Source organism: Schistocerca serialis, chromosome 2 (assembly GCF_023864345.2).
Source record: "Schistocerca serialis cubense isolate TAMUIC-IGC-003099 chromosome 2, iqSchSeri2.2, whole genome shotgun sequence".
Classification (NCBI taxonomy): domain Eukaryota; kingdom Metazoa; phylum Arthropoda; class Insecta; order Orthoptera; family Acrididae; genus Schistocerca; species Schistocerca serialis.
In genome coordinates, this window is record NC_064639.1 from 1102669335 (window position 1) to 1102688284 (window position 18950).

Sequence of the window (18950 nt, forward strand, 5' to 3'; positions counted from 1 at the left end):
AACACTGGAATTGATTTACTTGCTCGGGAAATAATAATAATAATAATAATAATAATAATAATAATAATACTGGAACAGAACGATTATAACAGATAAAACACCACCACATAACAAGCCTGACATCATACTCACCAATAAAAAGAAGAAATTAACACAACTAATTGAAATATCCATACCCAACACAACAAATATACAGAAGAAAACAGGAGAAAAAATTGAAAAATACATCCAACTGGCTGAGGAAGTCAAGGACATGTGGCATCAGGATAAAGTCGACATTATCCCAATTATACTATCAACTACAGGAGTCATACCTCACAATATCCACCAGTACATCAATGCAATACAGCTACATCCAAACATATATATACAACTACAAAAATCTGTAATTATTGATACATGTTCAGTTACCCGAAAGTTCCTAAATGCAATATAACATATACCATACAGGTACAAGGAAGTCACGCTTGACCTAGGTCCGCGTCACGTTCCATTTTTAACCAGACTTAAGTCTGAGAAAAAAAAGTCAATAATAATAATAATAATAATAATAATAATAATAATAATAAACCCCGTGGAGGCCCGGGAAAAGAATCGGCCTCCGGTATGTTCTGCCAGTCGTAAAAGGCGACGAAAAGAACAAACCACTAATAGGGCTAACCCCCCTTTTAGTGTGATTAGTTGGTTCAGGACAGAACTAAAGAAGCCTCGGACAAGCGCCGTCATGGTCGGGGACGACGCTTGAACCCTATGCCCGCCCACAATGGTAACGACACTGCTAGCCAACTGGAAAATGATTTAAATCCAAATAGAGGTGTTTTGCAGGATATGCTTCCTGCAGCCACCCTAGAAGGAAAACAAAGACAGAGGATGAGATGGTCAGATGAAGTTAATCGACACCTCATGTTCTGTTATTACCAAGCAACAAACCTAGGAACCAACACAACTGGATACAGATCACAAGTATACACAACATTTATTACCAGATACCCAGAATTAAAATTTTTAACAGAACAACGACTAGCTGATCAGATCCGTGTAATAATAAAAAATAACAGGATACCCCAGTCAGAATTAGAAAACATCAAACAACAAGTACAACAAATACTGGAACAAAATAATGTGCAATCAGAAGAAGAAGAAAATACAGTAATGGACTCAAACATCCCAGAGCAAACAAACAAAGAACAACATACACCAATTAAACAATCAGAGGAAAACGAAATCTTAAGACAGCCACCAGAACAAGCACAAATAGAACACGAAGTGACACACATGTTAGATACAGAAGAAAAATTTCAGCTAAGATATATAGAATACAAAGACACAAATACAGACATTAGACCATTCTTGCATAGACCACCAAATAACCCACAAGTCGAAACAACAATAAAAACTATCAACACAATCATACACAACAAAATAAATGAAAACACAACTATGGAAGAGTTACAACTACTGGTTTATATAGGAGCACTCACTACACTAAATATACACACTAGGCAGAGATCAGAACCAATCAACACACAGAAGAAACCCACAAAACCAGCATGGCAACACAGGCTACAGATCAAAATAGAAAAACTGAGAAAAGACATCGGACAGCTAACACAATTTATAAGAAATGAAATCTCGGAAAAAAAACGAAAAAGGTTAGGTAAAATCTCACAACAAGAAGCGACAGAGCAATTAGACGAGAAGAAGCAGAAATTACAAGCATTAGCCAAACGACTCAGAAGATACAAAAAAAGTGAAAATAGAAGGAAACAAAACCAAACATTCAACACAAACCAAAAGAAATTTTACCAGACAATAGATAACACACACATTAAAATCAACAATCCACCAAACTTAACAGACATGGAACACTTCTGGAGCAACATATGGTCAAACCCGGTACAACATAACAGGCATGCACGGTGGATACAAGCAGAAACAGACACATACAAGATGATACCACAAATGCCTGAAGTGATAATTTTGCAACATGAAGTCACCCAAGCAATTAATTCTACTCACAATTGGAAAGCCCCTGGAAATGATAAAATAGCAAATTTCTGGTTAAAGAAGTTCACCTCAACACATTCACATCTAACTAAATTATTTAACAGTTACATTGCAGACCCATACACATTCCCTGATACACGTACACACGGAATAACATATCTGAAGCCTAAAGATCAAGCAGACACAGCGAACCCAGCTAAATATCGCCCCATAACATGCCTACCAACAATATACAAAATATGAACTTCAGTCATTAAACAGAAATTAATGACACATACAACACAGAACAAAATTATAAATGAAGAACAAAAAGGCTGTTGCAAAGGAGCATGAGGATGTAAAGAGCAACTGATAATAGATGCAGAGGTGACGTATCAAGCTAAAACTAAACAAAGGTCGCTACACTACACATACATTGATTACCAAAAAGCTTTTGATAGTGTACCCCACTCATGGTTACTACAAATATTGGAAATATACAAAGTAGATCCTAAATTGATACAGTTCCTAAACATAGTAATGAAAAATTGGAAAACCACACTTAAAATCCAAACAAATTCAAATAATATCACATCACAGCCAATACAGATTAAGCGTGGAATATACCAAGGAGACTCATTAAGTCCTTTCTGGTTCTGCCTTGCTCTGAACCCACTATCCAACATGCTAAATAATACAAATTATGGATACAATATTACTGGAACATACCCACACAAAATCACACATTTGCTATACATGGATGATCTAAAACTACTGGCAGCAACAAATCAACAACTCGACCAATTACTAAAGATAACAGAAGGATTCAGCAATGATATAAGTATGGCTTTTGGAACAGACAAATGTAAGAAAAATGGCATAGTCAAGGGAAAACACACTAAACAAGATGATTACATATTGGATAACCACAGCGACTGCATAGAAGCGATGGAAAAAACGGATGCCTATAAATATCTAGGATACAGACAAAAAATAGGAATAGATAATACAAATATTAAAGAAGAACTAAAAGAAAAATATAGACAAAGACTAACAAAAATACTGAAAACAGAATTGACAGCAAGAAACAAGACAGAAGCTATAAATACTTATGCCATACCAATATTTACCTACTCATTTGGAGTAGTGAAATGGAGTGACACAGACCTAGAAGCACTCAATACACTTACACGATCACAATGCCACAAATATAGAATACATCACATACATTCAGCAACAGAAAGATTCACATTAAGCAGAAAGGAAGGGGATCTATCGACATAAAAAACCTACATTATGGACAGGTAGACAATTTAAGAAAATTCTTTCTAGAACGAGCAGAAACAAGCAAAATACACAAGGCAATCACTCATATAAATACATCGGCTACACCACTGCAATTTCATAACCACTTCTACAACCCTTTAGATCACATAACATCAACAGACATGAAGAAAGTAAATTGGAAAAAGAAAACACTACATGGCAAGCACCCGTATCATCTAACACAGCCACACATCGATCAAGACGCATCCAACACATGGCTAAGAAAAGGCAATATATACAGTGAGACAGAAGGATTCATGATTGCAATACAGGATCAAACAATACACACCAGGTATTACAGCAAGCATATTATTAAAGATCCCAATACCACAACGGATAAGTGCAGACTTTGTAAACAACAAATACACTCCTGGAAATGGAAAAAAGAACACATTGACACCGGTGTGTCAGACCCACCATACTTGCTCCGGACACTGCGAGAGGGCTGTACAAGCAATGATCACACGCACGGCACAGCGGACACACCAGGAACCGCGGTGTTGGCCGTCAAATGGCGCTAGCTGCGCAGCATTTGTGCACCGCCACCGTCAGTGTCAGCCAGTTTGCCGTGGCAACGGAGCTCCATCGCAGTCTTTAACACTGGGAGCATGCCGCGACAGTGTGGACGTGAACCGTATGTGCAGTTGAAGGACTTTGAGCGAGGGCGTATAGTGGGCATGCGGGAGGCCGGGTGGACGTACCGCTGAATTGCTCAACACGTGGGGCGTGAGGTCTCCACAGTACATCGATGTTGTCGCCAGTGGTCGGCGGAAGGTGCACGTGCCCGTCGACCTGGGACCGGACCGCAGCGACGCACGGATGCACGCCAAGACCGTAGGATCCTACGCAGTACCGTAGGGGACCGCACCGCCACTTCCCAGCAAATTAGGGACACTGTTGCTCCTGGGGTATCGGCGAGGACCATTCGCAACCGTCTCCATGAAGCTGGGCTACGGTCCCGCACACCGTTAGGCCGTCTTCCGCTCACGCCCCAACATCGTGCAGCCCGCCTCCAGTGGTGTCGCGACAGGCATGAATGGAGGGACGAATGGAGACGTGTCGTCTTCAGCGATGAGTCGCTTCTGCCTTGGTGCCAATGATGGTCGTATGCGTGTTTGGCGCCGTGCAGGTGAGCGCCACAATCAGGACTGCATAACACCGAGGCACACAGGGCCAACACCCGGCATCATGTTGTGGGGAGCGATCTCCTACACTGGCCGTACACCACTGGTGATCGTCAAGGGGACACTGAATAGTGCACGGTACATCCAAACCGTCATCGAACCCATCGTTCTACCATTCCTAGACCGGCAAGGGAACTTGCTGTTCCAACAGGACAATGCACGTCTGCATGTATCCCGTGCCACCCAACGTGCTCTAGAAGGTGTAAGTCAACTACCCTGGCCAGCAAGATCTCCGGATCTGTCCCCCATTGAGCATGTTTGGGACTGGATGAAGCGTCGTCTCACTCGGTCTGCACGTCCAGCACGAACGCTGGTCCAACTGAGGCGCCAGGTGGAAATGGCATGGCAAGCCGTTCCACAGGACTACATCCAGCATCTCTACGATCGTCTCCATGGGAGAATAGCAGCCTGCATTGCTGCGAAAGGTGGATATACACTGTACTAGCGCCGACATTGTGCATGCTCTGTTCCCTGTGTCCATGTGCCTGTGGTTCTGTCAGTGTGATCATGTGATGTATCTGACCCCAGGAATGTGTCAATAAAGTTTCCCCTTCCTGGGACAATGAATTCACGGTGTTCTTATTTCAATTTCCAGGAGTGTAGAAACAGTAGATCACATCACAAGCGGATGTACAATACTAGCAAATACAGAATACCCCAGAAGACATGACAATGTCGCAAAAATAATACATCAACAGCTTGCCTTACAACATAAACTTTTAAAACAACACGTTCCTACATACAAGTATACACCACAAAATGTACTGGAGAATGATGAATACAAATTATACTGGAACAGAACCATTATAACAGATAAAACAACGCCACATAACAAACCTGACATCATATTCACCAATAAAAAGAAGAAATTAACACAACTAATCGAAATATCCATACCCAATACAACAAATATACAAAAGGAAACAGGAGAAAAAATTGAAAAATACATCCAACTGGCTGAGGAAGTCAGACATGTGGCATCAGGATAAAGTTGACATCATACCAATTATACTATCAACTACAGGAGTCATACCACACAATATCCACCAGTACATCAATGCAATACAGTTACATCCAAACATATATATACAACTACAGAAATCCGTAATTATTGATACATGTTCAATTACCCGAAAGTTCCTAAATGCAATATAACACATACCGTACAGTTAAAAGGAAGTGACGCTTGATCAAGGTCCGTGTCACTCCTTTTTTAACCGGACTTAACGTCTGAGAAAGTGAAAGAAGATAATAATAATAGTCTATACGTATATCAAGATACAAATGGTTAAGAAATATGTGTTATTACATTGCTACTGCTTACTTTATGGTTATGATGTAGATAATTATACTACACTGATTACACAGAGGGCAAATTAGTTTGTACGCCTCAAGTTAAAATTTGGTTTGTTCTAAATTATGAAAAGGGTAGATCACTACTTACCATATAGAGGAGATGTTGAGTTGCAGGCAAGCACAAGAAAAAGCAGCTAAACATGTGAGCTTCCGACCGAAAGGCATTCTTCTAAAGCACACAAGTATTCTCTCTCTCTCTCTCTCTCTCTCTGTCTGTCTGTCTGTCTGTGTGTGTGTGTGTGTGTGTGTGTGTGTGTGTGTGTGTTGTAAGCACAATTTGCATGCACATGATGATTGTCTCTAGTCACAGACTGGACTGCAAGTAAATGCACATTATGGGAGAAGGTAAGGGTAAGGGTAAGGGTAAGGAGTAAATCAGGACAGTGAGGGTAAGGGGTGGGTTGGGGAAGGGTAGGGATAGCAGGGGAAGAGTGGGGAACTGTGAAGTGCTGCTTGTAGGAGCATCCAGGGAACTGGTTGGGACAGGGTAGGGCAGCTAGGTGCAGTCGAGGTATTAAGAAGAGAGAGGAGAGAGAGAGAGAGAGAGAGAGAGAGAGAGAGAGAGAGAGAGAGGGGGGGAGGAGATGTAGAGAATGGGGAAAGACTTATGCAACCACTAGTTATTTTTCCACTCTACAACTCCTCTACTTTTCCTCTTCCCTGCTCCTCCTCCACCCCCTTGTCTAGCCTCCTGACTGCACCTAGCTTTCCTACCCTGTCCCTGCATGCCCCCAAAGCAGCACTTGGCTGTTCCCCACTCATAACCTGATATCCCTCCCTGCCACAACCTTATTAACCCCCCCTGCCCACACACACACACACACACACACACACACACACACACACACACACACACACAGCTTTGACAGTGTTCACATTACTGTGAAGTTACTAGTTATCATTGTCATACATCATGGATTTATTTATGTGCAATAATATGAGTAGGTCATTCACATAGAACATATGGTTCCAGTGAAGCTCATTCAAGGGGCTCCATATTTTCCACTCAGGTGGTATTTTATTTTCATTAACCGTTATTTGGTTTATCAAATTTGATTTCAAAAGTACTGGTTTTTAGTTATTTTGTATCTTAAAGTTCCTTAATATGCTATGAAAGATGGTGTCAAATGCCTCGGTTAGATGTATTAGAATGGCATAGATTGGGCCTTGAATAGTTGTTAAACTCACCAAAGTCATTTAATTGGCCTTCAGCTAGAGTTTAAATAGTATGGGTACTATTGTTGCAGATCTGTAATTTTAAGGTGAATTTCTCTCTTTTTGTTGTATATGAGCGAGACAGTAGTCAGGTTGAGGCACTCTGATACAGTGAAACAACGGAATGCAAGTAGTATCTACTCTGCAGGTCTTCAGTTCCAGAGTTCCTCAGAAATCCAAATACGTCCAGTATATTCATAGGATATAGCTCACCACCCAAATTTTTTGCAAGTCATCATTCAGTTCCGCTGCTTATAAATTAGGAAGTTTATCCACATTGTGATCTCAATTATTTTCATCTGACATGGCTAATTTCATAAAATTTATAAAACTATTACTTAGCTCATCTGCATTTGGTTACAGGTAAATTTTTTGCAGGGGATAGCTGTTACCTGTCTTCTTTCTGCTGTTAACTAATTACCAAATATCTTGACATATGTTACAGGTTGGCTTTGTCTTCGCGGGAAAGATTTTTCCCTAAATATTCTTTCAATTTGATGTGTAAATGTCAACGAGTTGTTACTGCAATGTTTGCTATGATGATGATTGTTTTAAATCCTTAATCAAGACACAGGCCAGTCAGTTGCATTTCTCTTAAGTTTCTTCCTTGTATGTAATCTATTATGTTCAGTGATGAGGGGACAGCAATCGATAAAGACAGTAGTAATGGTTTGTAAGAAATAGTAAAAAATAATCAGTTACTGACTCATTCTCCATGACATTTATTCAAACACTTCAATGAAGGTGTGCCCGCTTACGTTTCTTCAGATGCTTATTCATTTTCTTTAAGTTTTTGTCAGATAATGGATAAGTCTACTTCATGCCACTCATAAATTAGAAATTTCTCCCATTAAAATCAGGCACAGAAAACAAACTAGTTACCCTAAATAAATCCATTCTATGTTCCCTATCTCTGGGACAGTGTAATAATGATCATTCTCCTTGCAGTTAAGTAACTGCTTAAGCTTAACCAAATATTGGTTTCGGGGCTTGTGTGGATCGTGTACCGTTATCTGTCCTCTATACACCTTAACTACCTTATTTGTGTGAGTGATCTGAATCTTTTGCCCATCCCTTTTCTAGTATGATGGATGGAAGATGGCTTTTTGGGTGCAATGCAGACCAGTCAAACCCATCTGTAAACATTTTTACAGGGCTTGACATTGGGTAGTCCACACTCAGCAACTTCAGTCTGCATAATCTTACGTAAAGCATGCTAAGTTTTGAGGCACTTCCCCATTATTTGAATTTTAATCTCTAGTAATGTTTTGTAGTCACTAATATTGATAATGAAACATTGATTTTTCAGGCTTGTTACCAAAGCAGTTGCCAACAACTTGTCTGACAACAGCTCCAAGGTTCGATACTGTAAAAGCGGTGCAAGGAAGACGACCTCTGCTTGAAGTGAATTCAGCTGGTGAGTGTTCACTATGTATTTAGTGTGTAGTTATGTCCTATCAAGATTAGTTTCTATCTCGCATATCTCTTATTTGCGACATATTCCACATTTTGTGGTAGGCCGTCCTTCAATGTGGCGACCCATTGAACTGCTTGCTTCACAAGTGCAAATGGATAAACAGGGTGGCACAAGCATGCTAGAGTGTTTCTGGAGGCATCAGGACTGTACAAGCTGCTTGATACTTAGTTTGATTATGCATGTTCTTTTTATAATTATGTTTTAATCATCTCATGAAGTACATTTGCAATCCATTTGGCTTGCATGCAGGAGACGTGTCAAAAATTTACTAAACAATTACAATGATTTTTACATTAATAAGTAATAGCACTATAATGTATAACAACATTACAAGGATAACATATTGTACCCAGCTCAAATTTCCAGTTTGTCCTGCATTAATTCATCCACTAAGTAATAACACTTCAGTGTCAGTACCTCATATAACTTTCTTTTGAGTGAACCTAAATTCATCTGCATCAACTTGTTCTCTTTTAATTTATTACAAATTTTCATTCCCATTCCCTGGGCATACAGTCAGAGGCGGTGGGTGGGGAGCATAAAATTTTCTTTGTTTCTGGTATCATGTGAATGGACAAAATGGTTTCCCTTAAATAATTCATGTCTGGTGTACAAAAATATAATAAATTCGTGTGTATAAGGAATGTTTGTGAAAATGTTAGTGTGTGCACGATTCAGCCTGTGCACCAAAAATAGGGCGGCTTTTGCAAGCATTTGTCAGTGATTTGAGAGGATTTAATATTTATTTGGTCCTGTTAAGTTAAATCCTTACAAAGGTTGTACTTAATGTAGGACAGGTCAATGAATATCATATTAAGTGGAGAAAATCAAGAATACCTTCAGATGGTTTCTGTAATGTGTCTGCTGTGAATAATTAAGATGAGAATAGTATTTTCTTTTCTTAAACCTCATTCCACTCAACATATCACATTCCCTCTTCTGTATCTTTCCATAACACAAGCACAAAGGCAGCCAAAGCCAATACACCGTCTTCGGTGCTCAACATTTTCAGGTAAACTGACACTTGTACAACTGTGCTTCAGCCATGTGGGCCACAAGGATTTTATGCATGTTTGCACAAGCATAGATTTAGCTGTGTAGTCACCTTTATCTATATAATGTTCGGAAAAGGGCATGATAATGGGTAAGTCTACTTCATGCCATAGTATTTTAGAACTGAAAAGAAAATGTAAATTGACAATTCAAACAATATTTGTTAGAGATAATAATTTTTAGATTGACAATTTTGAGACCACTTGCCCTTCATTCTTGCAGTTCAACATTCCTTTTATTGTGGTTCTCTTTATATTCTTCATTCTGTCTGTATCTGGTAGATTCATCTTGGTCTGGGGTTAAAGAACTCTAGGGTTCGGGAACTCTAAGGTATGCGATGTCTCTCTCCTCTCCCTCTTTCTATTATTTTCTTTTATGCCTTATCCTGAAACGTGCTAGTGTTTGTAGTTGAGAAAGTCCTGGTTTTACAAATTGTGTATCCGCAATTTCAGAATTTTAAACAATGGAAAATCTAGGATGGAATGTAACAATATTATGCAAAGGTAATTGCTACTCACCATATAGCAGAGTTGTTGAGTCACAGATAGGCACAACAAAAGACTGTCAGAAAGTGAGCTTTCGGCCAACGAGTCCTCTGTCGAAAATAGACAGCGCACACACACACCCATGTGACAGCAGTCTCGTGGCTGCTGTAGATTTACTGAACTCAGTTCTTCCAGTGTTGATAATGGTGTCAACTTGCTGTTGTTAAGCAGTGAAATATCCATAGTATGGAGACTAATAAAAGAAAAGCAAACTGACAGGGAGGGGGGAAAAAAGTTAAAAAAATTAGTGTAAATGAAGCATTGATTAGTTAGTTCGCATGGATATGTTCTAATGTGGATGTGTGTAGGTATAAGTGTGGTACTTAAGCAGGGTTGCCACTAGTTCTGGAAAGCAGGGAATTTCAAACATGACAGGGAAATTTTTTCCCCTCAGTAGATGAAACTGTTTGTTTCCTGAGATGGCTGGGTGCAGCTGAGAATGTGTGCCGCTTCCCTAATCCCTCGATTTCACTGCTTCTCCCCCTTCTACTACTTCCCTCAGCTTGCAGTCAGTGATGACACCAAAATTCTTGCCACTGGCTTAGCAGCTATCGAGGAGAGAAAGGGGCATGAGGAGTGGTTTGTTTGGATCTGATTCTGAGAGGCTGGTGATGAAGCGGCTGGAGATGGCGATCGTGTGTGAATGTGTGTACTCTCGTTTTCTGACAAAGGCTATGGCCAAAAATGTTGTTGTGAGAGTGTGGTTGTCTTTTCTATGTGCCTGTCAGCAGCTCAGTGATCATCTTTATGGTGAGTTGCTACATATTCTTACTGGTAGTGATTCTCAGAGTATTCGTGCAAGCTATCTGTTACATGGATTGATCATCACAATCACATTCCATCGACAGGGTGTCTGTGACAAGTGAATACCTGGCCACGCAGGTGGACTTCAATGACGAGTCAAAACTGCAGGCCATTTCTTTAGATATCTCTTAACAGATTGGGCCTGCTGATCTGAAGCCCATTGTTTCTCACAAGTGTGCAGGCCCTGCCCATTAGATCTAGTCTCACAGATCTGCCTGCAGGCTGGGTCTGTTTGTGTTGCATAATGCAGCGGATTTTGGTGGTTTATCTGTGGACCCAGGACTGCAGTGCTCCTCGCTAGGCCATAGGCCAAGGGCATTGGATTTCAGGAATAGTGACAGTCTCACTGCAAGTGCATTCTACAGTGCAGCATTTTATAGACTATTTATTCTAGTACATTTTTGACACTTCGAAAGTAGTTCATAAATTAGAAAGTATGGACGATAAGAAGAAGAAAATTCTGCCAGTTTGTAAGCTATATGCTCCTTTATTTCATGAAAGAAAAGTCACATAATACCTGTAAAATAGACATAACACAATGGGTAATAACAAACAATAATGAGCGTAGTAAAAACCAACCTTTTATTGAGTCACCTACTGTGTTGGTTTACGCAACTATTCCCCACCTTACACACTACTTTCAAGAGGTGTACTTCTTTCTGAGGTTATTTCTGAAATCAGTGAAGGTATCATTTCAAGAGATCTTGATGTTAGTCCCAGGATTTCTACTCAACCTTTTAGAAATACAAAACTCTTTGCATTTGTGTCAGTTTATGTCTTTACTTCCCCTTGAGATCTCAAAATTTGTCAGGGAAAAATGCTAAAACTTAGCTGGTAATCAGGGAAATGTCATTGAATTTCACTTGGGTTAACGTGTGGAACCCTGTTAAGTCACCAGGGAACTGTGAAACACTTCTTTAGATTTGTTGCTGAAAAAGATGTCAACTATATGGGGGAAACTGTCACAGTCTGCAGAATGAGTTACCAATGTGTAAATTCATAGTTAAATTTCTTCATGCAGTTCCTTTCAAAGAAAAAAGAGTATGTCGTGTAATACACTACGATGACCAATTGAGAACTAAAGATAAAAAACTGGAAATAATCTCAGGTCACAACTAAACTGGAGGGGCCGCAATCAACATTCACTTGTTTCTGGCACACACAATTACTTTTTCCTCAGTACTTACCTGTTGGGGACAACTTCATGTATACGCTGCATGTCTTCATAGTGTGTGGTGGATTGTATTGTTTGTACCACTGTGTTTTCCTCTTTTCTGTTCCTTTAGCAAATCCTCTGTGGAGGAGGAAAACTGTTGCAGTGAATGCACTTTGTGGTATGTGTAGAAAATGTAGTATGTATTTCCTCATCAGTTGAAGTAGTTGAGTGTGCTTGGATACTGTAGTGTTGATTATAGGTGGCACAAAGCAGATACTAAAAATGTTGTGTTAAGAAGTGCCAGTGATAGTTTCCAGAGCATATAAATTTTACTAGGGAGGGTCAGGAGCAGAATCATTGGACCAGTGAAGCAATCTCTGCTGCAGTTATGAGGTTAGGCAAAGGCTGGAGTGTGAGGCATATGACACAGTACCATTTCAGAATTCCCATTGTAAGTCTCTCTGTAATGTGAGGCACTTCTCTCGTAGCATCTAGCAGTTTGTGTTGTTATTGTAATGCTGTCAGTCTTATCTAATGAACCAATGGGAGCACTGTGGTCTTTTATAAAACCTACCTGCTAAGAATGCCAGACTGACAAGTGATATTGAGGATTTGCTTGAACAATTTTTTTTTTGTTTTTTTTTTTTTTTTTTTTTTTTTTGTTTTTTTGTAAGGGTAAATTGAAATTCTGCAACATTTGTTCTGTGAATCTCAGCCTCCCACTTGTTTTCCTGTTGCAACTTCATGTGTACAGAATGATTGCTCCTTAATATTTTAAGGTTATTGTTTCCAGTCATATATCACCAGTAGTGTAATAAAACCAGTAATGGCTCTATATATTTATGTAATATTCTGAATTTATAAATAGTCGGCACGTGTTCCTAGAATAGCTTGAGGTGTACTGCATCAGGAACACAAATTCCAAACTCGGACAAATCATTGTAGATTTTTAAGACTATCAAATAATCTGAAAATCCTGTTTGTCAAAATGTACAAAAAGGGAAAACTGTCAAATGTTCATCTTGAAAATTTTTGTTCTTCAAACAAGAGCAATAAAACAAGCTTGAGAGAGAACTGGCACACTGTTCATAGAGGTTGGCACCTACTTGTGGCCAAATGATTAGGAACACTGTATAGTAGTAAATTTGTGTAACATAGATGTTTATTACTGTCGTATTCTAAAACTTTACGTGGATGTGTGTAAAAATAACACAGCAATATCTTTTAAAAGGTTGTATCTAATTGGATTCTAAGGTTAATTCTGTTCTTGAATTTTTTCCTTTGTCTGGTTCTAATAGGTGGTAAATTTGAACAGTGGGAGGGGGGATTATTCCAACAGGTTCCAGCAGCACACTGAAGAATATCTCTCATTCCAAGGTTAGAGAAGCAGACTATAATATATACTTTATGGGTTCACATAATGAAATTGAAGATTTTTAAAGTAAACAGTTCTGCAATGTTGGCACACTTGGCTGCATTGTCATTTAGTTTACACAAAATATCATCTTAAATATAGGAAAATTACGTAATACTATTAAGGCTATTGATATGCAAAATTGTTTAGTTACAGAATCTGAAGCCCGAAAGCAAATACAGTTTTGCTATTCAATTTTGATCATTCTGCTAAAAACCATAGAGCTTTAAAAGAAACCTTACTTTCTGTTAGTCACAGATATTGTTAACAGGTATTAAACTTTCAGCTATCAACCACCAAGTACTGCTTTTGAAACTAAAGTAACAGTGTAATCACATTTGAAAAGTGATTTTAATTATTAGACAATTATTTATTATGTCAGCACATAAGTAATGTGAATAAGTTGACACTTGCTGCCTTAACTTTCCTGATAGTGTTTTTTGCTACTGTTGACGTTATTCAGCAAAACAATTTCACAAATAAAGTTTTTATGCAGGTGAAGCTGCTACAATTTCTGCTGCCACCAAACCAAACTCAGGCCACAAGTGCTGTTCTGGAGAGAATCCTGTGGCCTTAGAATATCGAAGAAACATGAGATCATTAATTGAACAGTTGGTTGGAGTTTTAAAGACAAATCCTGGGGCTAAACCCAGTACTGTACCCTTGGGTAAGTGTGTCTTATGTGTGGTACTCTGTAGCTCTTCAATTTATTAGGTTTTGTAAACTTCATTAAGTAGCTTCTGAATGTAAATAGTGCCAGAACTGTTTGCATCTTGATCTGATAATGTACAAATTTTATTCACTTCTGTGGACTTGAAAACATTGTTCAAGCAGCACAAGAAATGTATACTTTCAAAAACCAGTTCATTAACACATATAGTGTGTCTGTGTCGGGTTGGGAGAGGTGTATTCTAAAGTAATTCCCCACCTCTGTTAAGATTTGTTCAGTAATGCAAGACTATTTCTACAAACTGTTAAACCAAACTTCATTAGGGAGGAAATGTGCTGAGAGGCTGACAGGCTGCCCAGCAGTTCAGAGAGGTTCAAAAGATGTTGAGAGGACAACACTTACTACCCTTATTATGCAGTTTTGTGCAACAGTAACTTAACTTCAGTATATGGTGCAATAAGACCAAAGCAAATGACCATCTCTTTCAGGGTATAAAAAAATGCCTTATCTGGGTTTATTTGAGCAACATCCGATCAGTGCTATCTAATGTGGTACAAGAAAGGTAGTATGCTACTCAAAACAGTGAGGAATTCCATAGTGCAGTGGGCATTCCACTCTGGAGCTACTCACTGTTGTTTAGTTAAGACCTACAAATGCATCTGGCCCATTAAAAGTATTGCAGGAGTAACTTCCAGTTGTTATCATCGTGGACAAATATTAGTTAATTTAGAAAGATCCATTTCCGTTGTACTAATATTTATTCAAACCCTGATCTGTTTTGAGATTTTAAAATCCCATCTCCAGGTGTTTAAAATTAACACACATGTGGTCAGGCCATTCAGTGCAAGAGCCCCAACCACAGCATGTCTGTAGAAACTGTCCACCGCTGGGCAGCCCCTTGGTAGGAAAGCCAGGAAGGCAGCTGCCCAGCAGTGGACAGTTTCTGCCGACGTGTGGTGGTTGGGGCTCTTGCATTGACTGGCCTGACTGCATGTGTGTTAATTTTAAACACCTGGAGATGGGATTTTAAAATCTTTCAACTGGTCTTGGTTCGAATGAGTATTAGAAGTGGGTGTCTCTCTAAATTATCGTAACTCTCAGTTTGGGATGTCCTAAGTACCAAATCTTATGAAATATTCAGCGTGTAGATTTCCTTCAGATGTTGAGCCTCCAGAAACAGTAACATTATAGTTACGAGTGGAAGAGGAACATGGAATAAAAGCTTCAACCCACGCTCTTGAAGTGTATAGACGTGGGTGCTCATAATCTGTGAAAGTAACAAATTGACAATGTGGACTTGATTTCAGGAGGCTAAATTCTATATACTTGCTGAGGGAAACTAATTAGTTTTAGGAAGTGGAAAGATTGGTCAAAAAGATCCAACTAAATGTGTCAGATTTGTTACGAGGTGGAGGGGTAGAGGGATGGAGGTGACGTTTTATAAACGTAAAGGCAAGTTACTCTAGAAGTGATAAAGAGTGAAAGGTGCAATTAAAGACCAATAACATCTGTTCCTGCAGATGGCTGCATTAGTGAAGACAGCTAACTTCACTGAACAGGGTGGAAGTTGTAGAATTTTGCAGCATCTTTCCCAGAACCAATCAGTCCTCTAGTTTGGAGCCAAGTTTTGAACAAGGGGCTCAAGAGTCTGGGTTGATATTGGCTAAGGATTTCTCAACGTACACTGTCGAGTGGAGAATTGTGGGACCCGTTGATAGAGTAGGGGTTAAATACACACAGGAAGTGGGCACTAGGTCAGCAGAGTAAATGTGGCATGCCTAGGTGGTTATTTTTAAGGTTAGGGAAATCTGTCTACAGGGCTAACAGTATACTCTGATTTCAGGCACGAAGAATACCATCCCCACTAATTAATTAGAATAGCACTTCTTGCGGCACACTGAAGAAAGAAAATCGTAATATAATTACATGTAACTGCAGGAGTGTCCAGGGAAAAGTCCCAGAACTATTATCGCTTATGAATGTTAACAGTACCCAGATAATACTAGGTATAGTACTGGTCACATTATAATATTAAATATTTCAGCTTATTGGGTATAGTATGGGAGAAGCAAGTGCTTACAGCAGGTCGCAAGGCCAGGGAATAGAGTGGAAGTGCTGTAAATGCCTCATCTGAAAATAACTGGAGCAATTAATCGGAGAACCAAATCGTGAGAAGTGCGTATTACATCTCCTGGTCATCAACAGACCCCAACTTTGACTGTTTATGTAGAACGGGGAATCTGTGATCATAAGGCCTTCACAGCATCTCAGAATGACTGCTGATAGGAATATGGAAAAAAGATTTTGCTGAGCAAAGAGATTATCTAAATAGCCAGCATGAAAATTTAATCCCCAGCATTGACAATGTTGATCAATGGACAGAGTTTGAAAGAATCATAAATACTATTTAGACAGGTGTATGCCGAGCAGAGCAGAGCTTTGAGGGGTGTGAAAGACCCACTGTGGTTAGTCGGCTGTGTCTGAAAGCTGTACAAAAAATAGAGATTCATAGCGAATTCAATTGTAACCAAAGCCTTACAGACAGACGAACTGACTGAAGCCAAAATTAACATAAGGAGAGCAATGCGTGTAGGGTTCAGTGTATCTGGAAGTAAATTTCTATCCACTGACTTTACAGAACAATGTAAGCGGGGTGCTCTCTGCTTAAATCAGTAAAGAGATAAAAGCTATCTGTCAGCACAGTGACTGTTTACGGCATCAAAATGGAGGATGCAGAGGATGGACATACTAAAGCCTTTTTATAAACTGTTTTACTGAGGAAGATTACTCTTTAGTTCGTCCTTTAAATCTTCACAGAAACACAATGCTAACCGATCTCGAAATAATCGTGGAATAGAAAAACAGCTTAAATGCTCAAAAGAGGAAAAGCCACTGGACATAATGGGATACCAATATGATTCTGCTTAGACTGTGAAGAAGTACTTGCTTGTCTTCTAGCAGCAGTGTACTGTAGATCACTGGTGGAGTGAAGTGTTACCAATGATTGGAAAAAGTGCACATTATTCCAGGTTTCAGGAAGGGTTGTAGAAAAGATGAACAGAAGTATAGGCCTATATATCTAATGTCTACCTGCTGCGGAACATGTGTGATGGTCACGTGTTAGGGCATCTGTGGAGATAAAAAATGACCTGTAGGAATAAAGTTGATGCTGTGTTCCTTGAGTTCTGGAAGGCAATCGATAGTTCGGTACCACTGCCAGTTAAAAGTAATTATGTAGAGAACAGCAGTCCAGCTGTATGGCAGAATAGAAGAGCTTCTAGCAAACTGAATACAGCATCTTCACCCCCCTGCGAGTCTGGCGGTTAGGATAGGGCCGAGGTATTCCTGCCTGTCGTAAGAGGAAACTAGAAGGGGTCTCTCACCTTTTTGACCTTTATGTGATGGTCCCCTTTAGGGTTTGACCTCCATTTTTCAAAATTTTCCCAAAGAGCGAGCCAATTGGGGAAGGGCACTTTACGTGGTGCATCGCGTCCATCATGCGCTGAGACCTATTGCATCCTTCATTGACTTGGATTGCACTCTTGCTCATTCTCCAACTGTTGGACAAGGTCACCCTCCTGAGTGTGTATCTTTCCGTCAACTGTGCAGTATCGTTTCCTACGCTGACGGTGATAATGGACTTGATTGATTGCTTGGTTGTGGACCTGATATCAAGCACGGTAGTCAGTCCGTTGTGGTAGGGCCGCCATGTACCCTGTTGGTTGTAGCCTCGTTTAAAGCCCACCTTGGCAGGCGTCCGTGGGCCTGACGCTGGGGCAGTGACAGGAAGATGGGGAAGTCATCACTGCCACACAGGTCATTATGTGCTCTGCAGTGGATAGATGGGAGAAGTCCTGGGCTGCAAATTGATAAATCAATGGCCGAGTAACTACCATGAGCCCCACTGAAATGTGTGGCAGCCCTGAGGCAGAGGTAGAGTTGGGACAGTAAATTTTCAACATCTCTGCCTCAGCCAGTAAGCACAGTGCAACCACAGAAGGGGTTATGGGCATTAAAATCTCCCAAAAGTAGGAAAGGTCTAGGTACTTGATCAATCAGTGCAGCTAATACATTCAGGGGTACTGCACCATCTGGAGGAAGATATACATTGCAGACAGTTATTTGTTGTGTCGTCCTTATTCTGACAGCCACAGCTTCAAGAGGGGTTTGAAGGGGCACAGTTTCACTACAGACTACGTTTAGGACATAAACGCAAACTCCACCTGACACTGTTATAGTCGCTACAGTTTCTGTAATATCCCTTCTAGCTGTGGAGGGCAGGGGTCCCAATTGCCAGGAACTAGGTTTCCTGGAGGGCAATGGAGACAGCAGGTGCAAAGCTTAACAGTTGCCGTAGCTCAGCCAGGTGGTGGAAAAAACCGCCAGAATTCCACTGGAGGACGACTTTGTCATTACACTGGAAGGCATGGAACATTCAATGAGGCGTCAACTGCCTCAGGGTCACCTGCTGCCACCGACTTAGTGCCTGAGCAGCCTATATCCATTGTATCTGTGGGTCCAGCGAGATCTAGGTCCTCAGCAGATTGCAGCTTTTGGGTAGCTGTGATGTGGGTGCCACTGCAATTCCCTTAGTCTTGAGGATCTTCTTTTTGGATTTCTCTCACTGCTCCATGGGTTTCCCTGTCTAGGAGGACTTCACTGATTCAGTCTCCAAGACTGAGGATGAGCGTGAAGCCCTACGACCAGCTGCTTTTGGGCTCTTCAGCCACTGGCAGGTGTCATATTTTCCACAAGCAGAAACCT

General features: G+C 40.2%; 1 protein-coding gene across 1 annotated transcript in view; it reads left to right on the plus strand.

The window, feature by feature from the left end:
- The window catches only part of LOC126458562 (serine/threonine-protein kinase polo-like), a 77482-nt gene that overhangs the window by 11574 nt on the left and 46958 nt on the right, over positions 1-18950 (plus strand). The window contains exons 6-7 of the mRNA XM_050095681.1: positions 8377-8484; positions 14013-14183. Of these exons, the coding sequence (XP_049951638.1) occupies positions 8377-8484; positions 14013-14183 (279 nt within the window). The remainder of the gene's footprint in view (positions 1-8376; positions 8485-14012; positions 14184-18950) is intronic.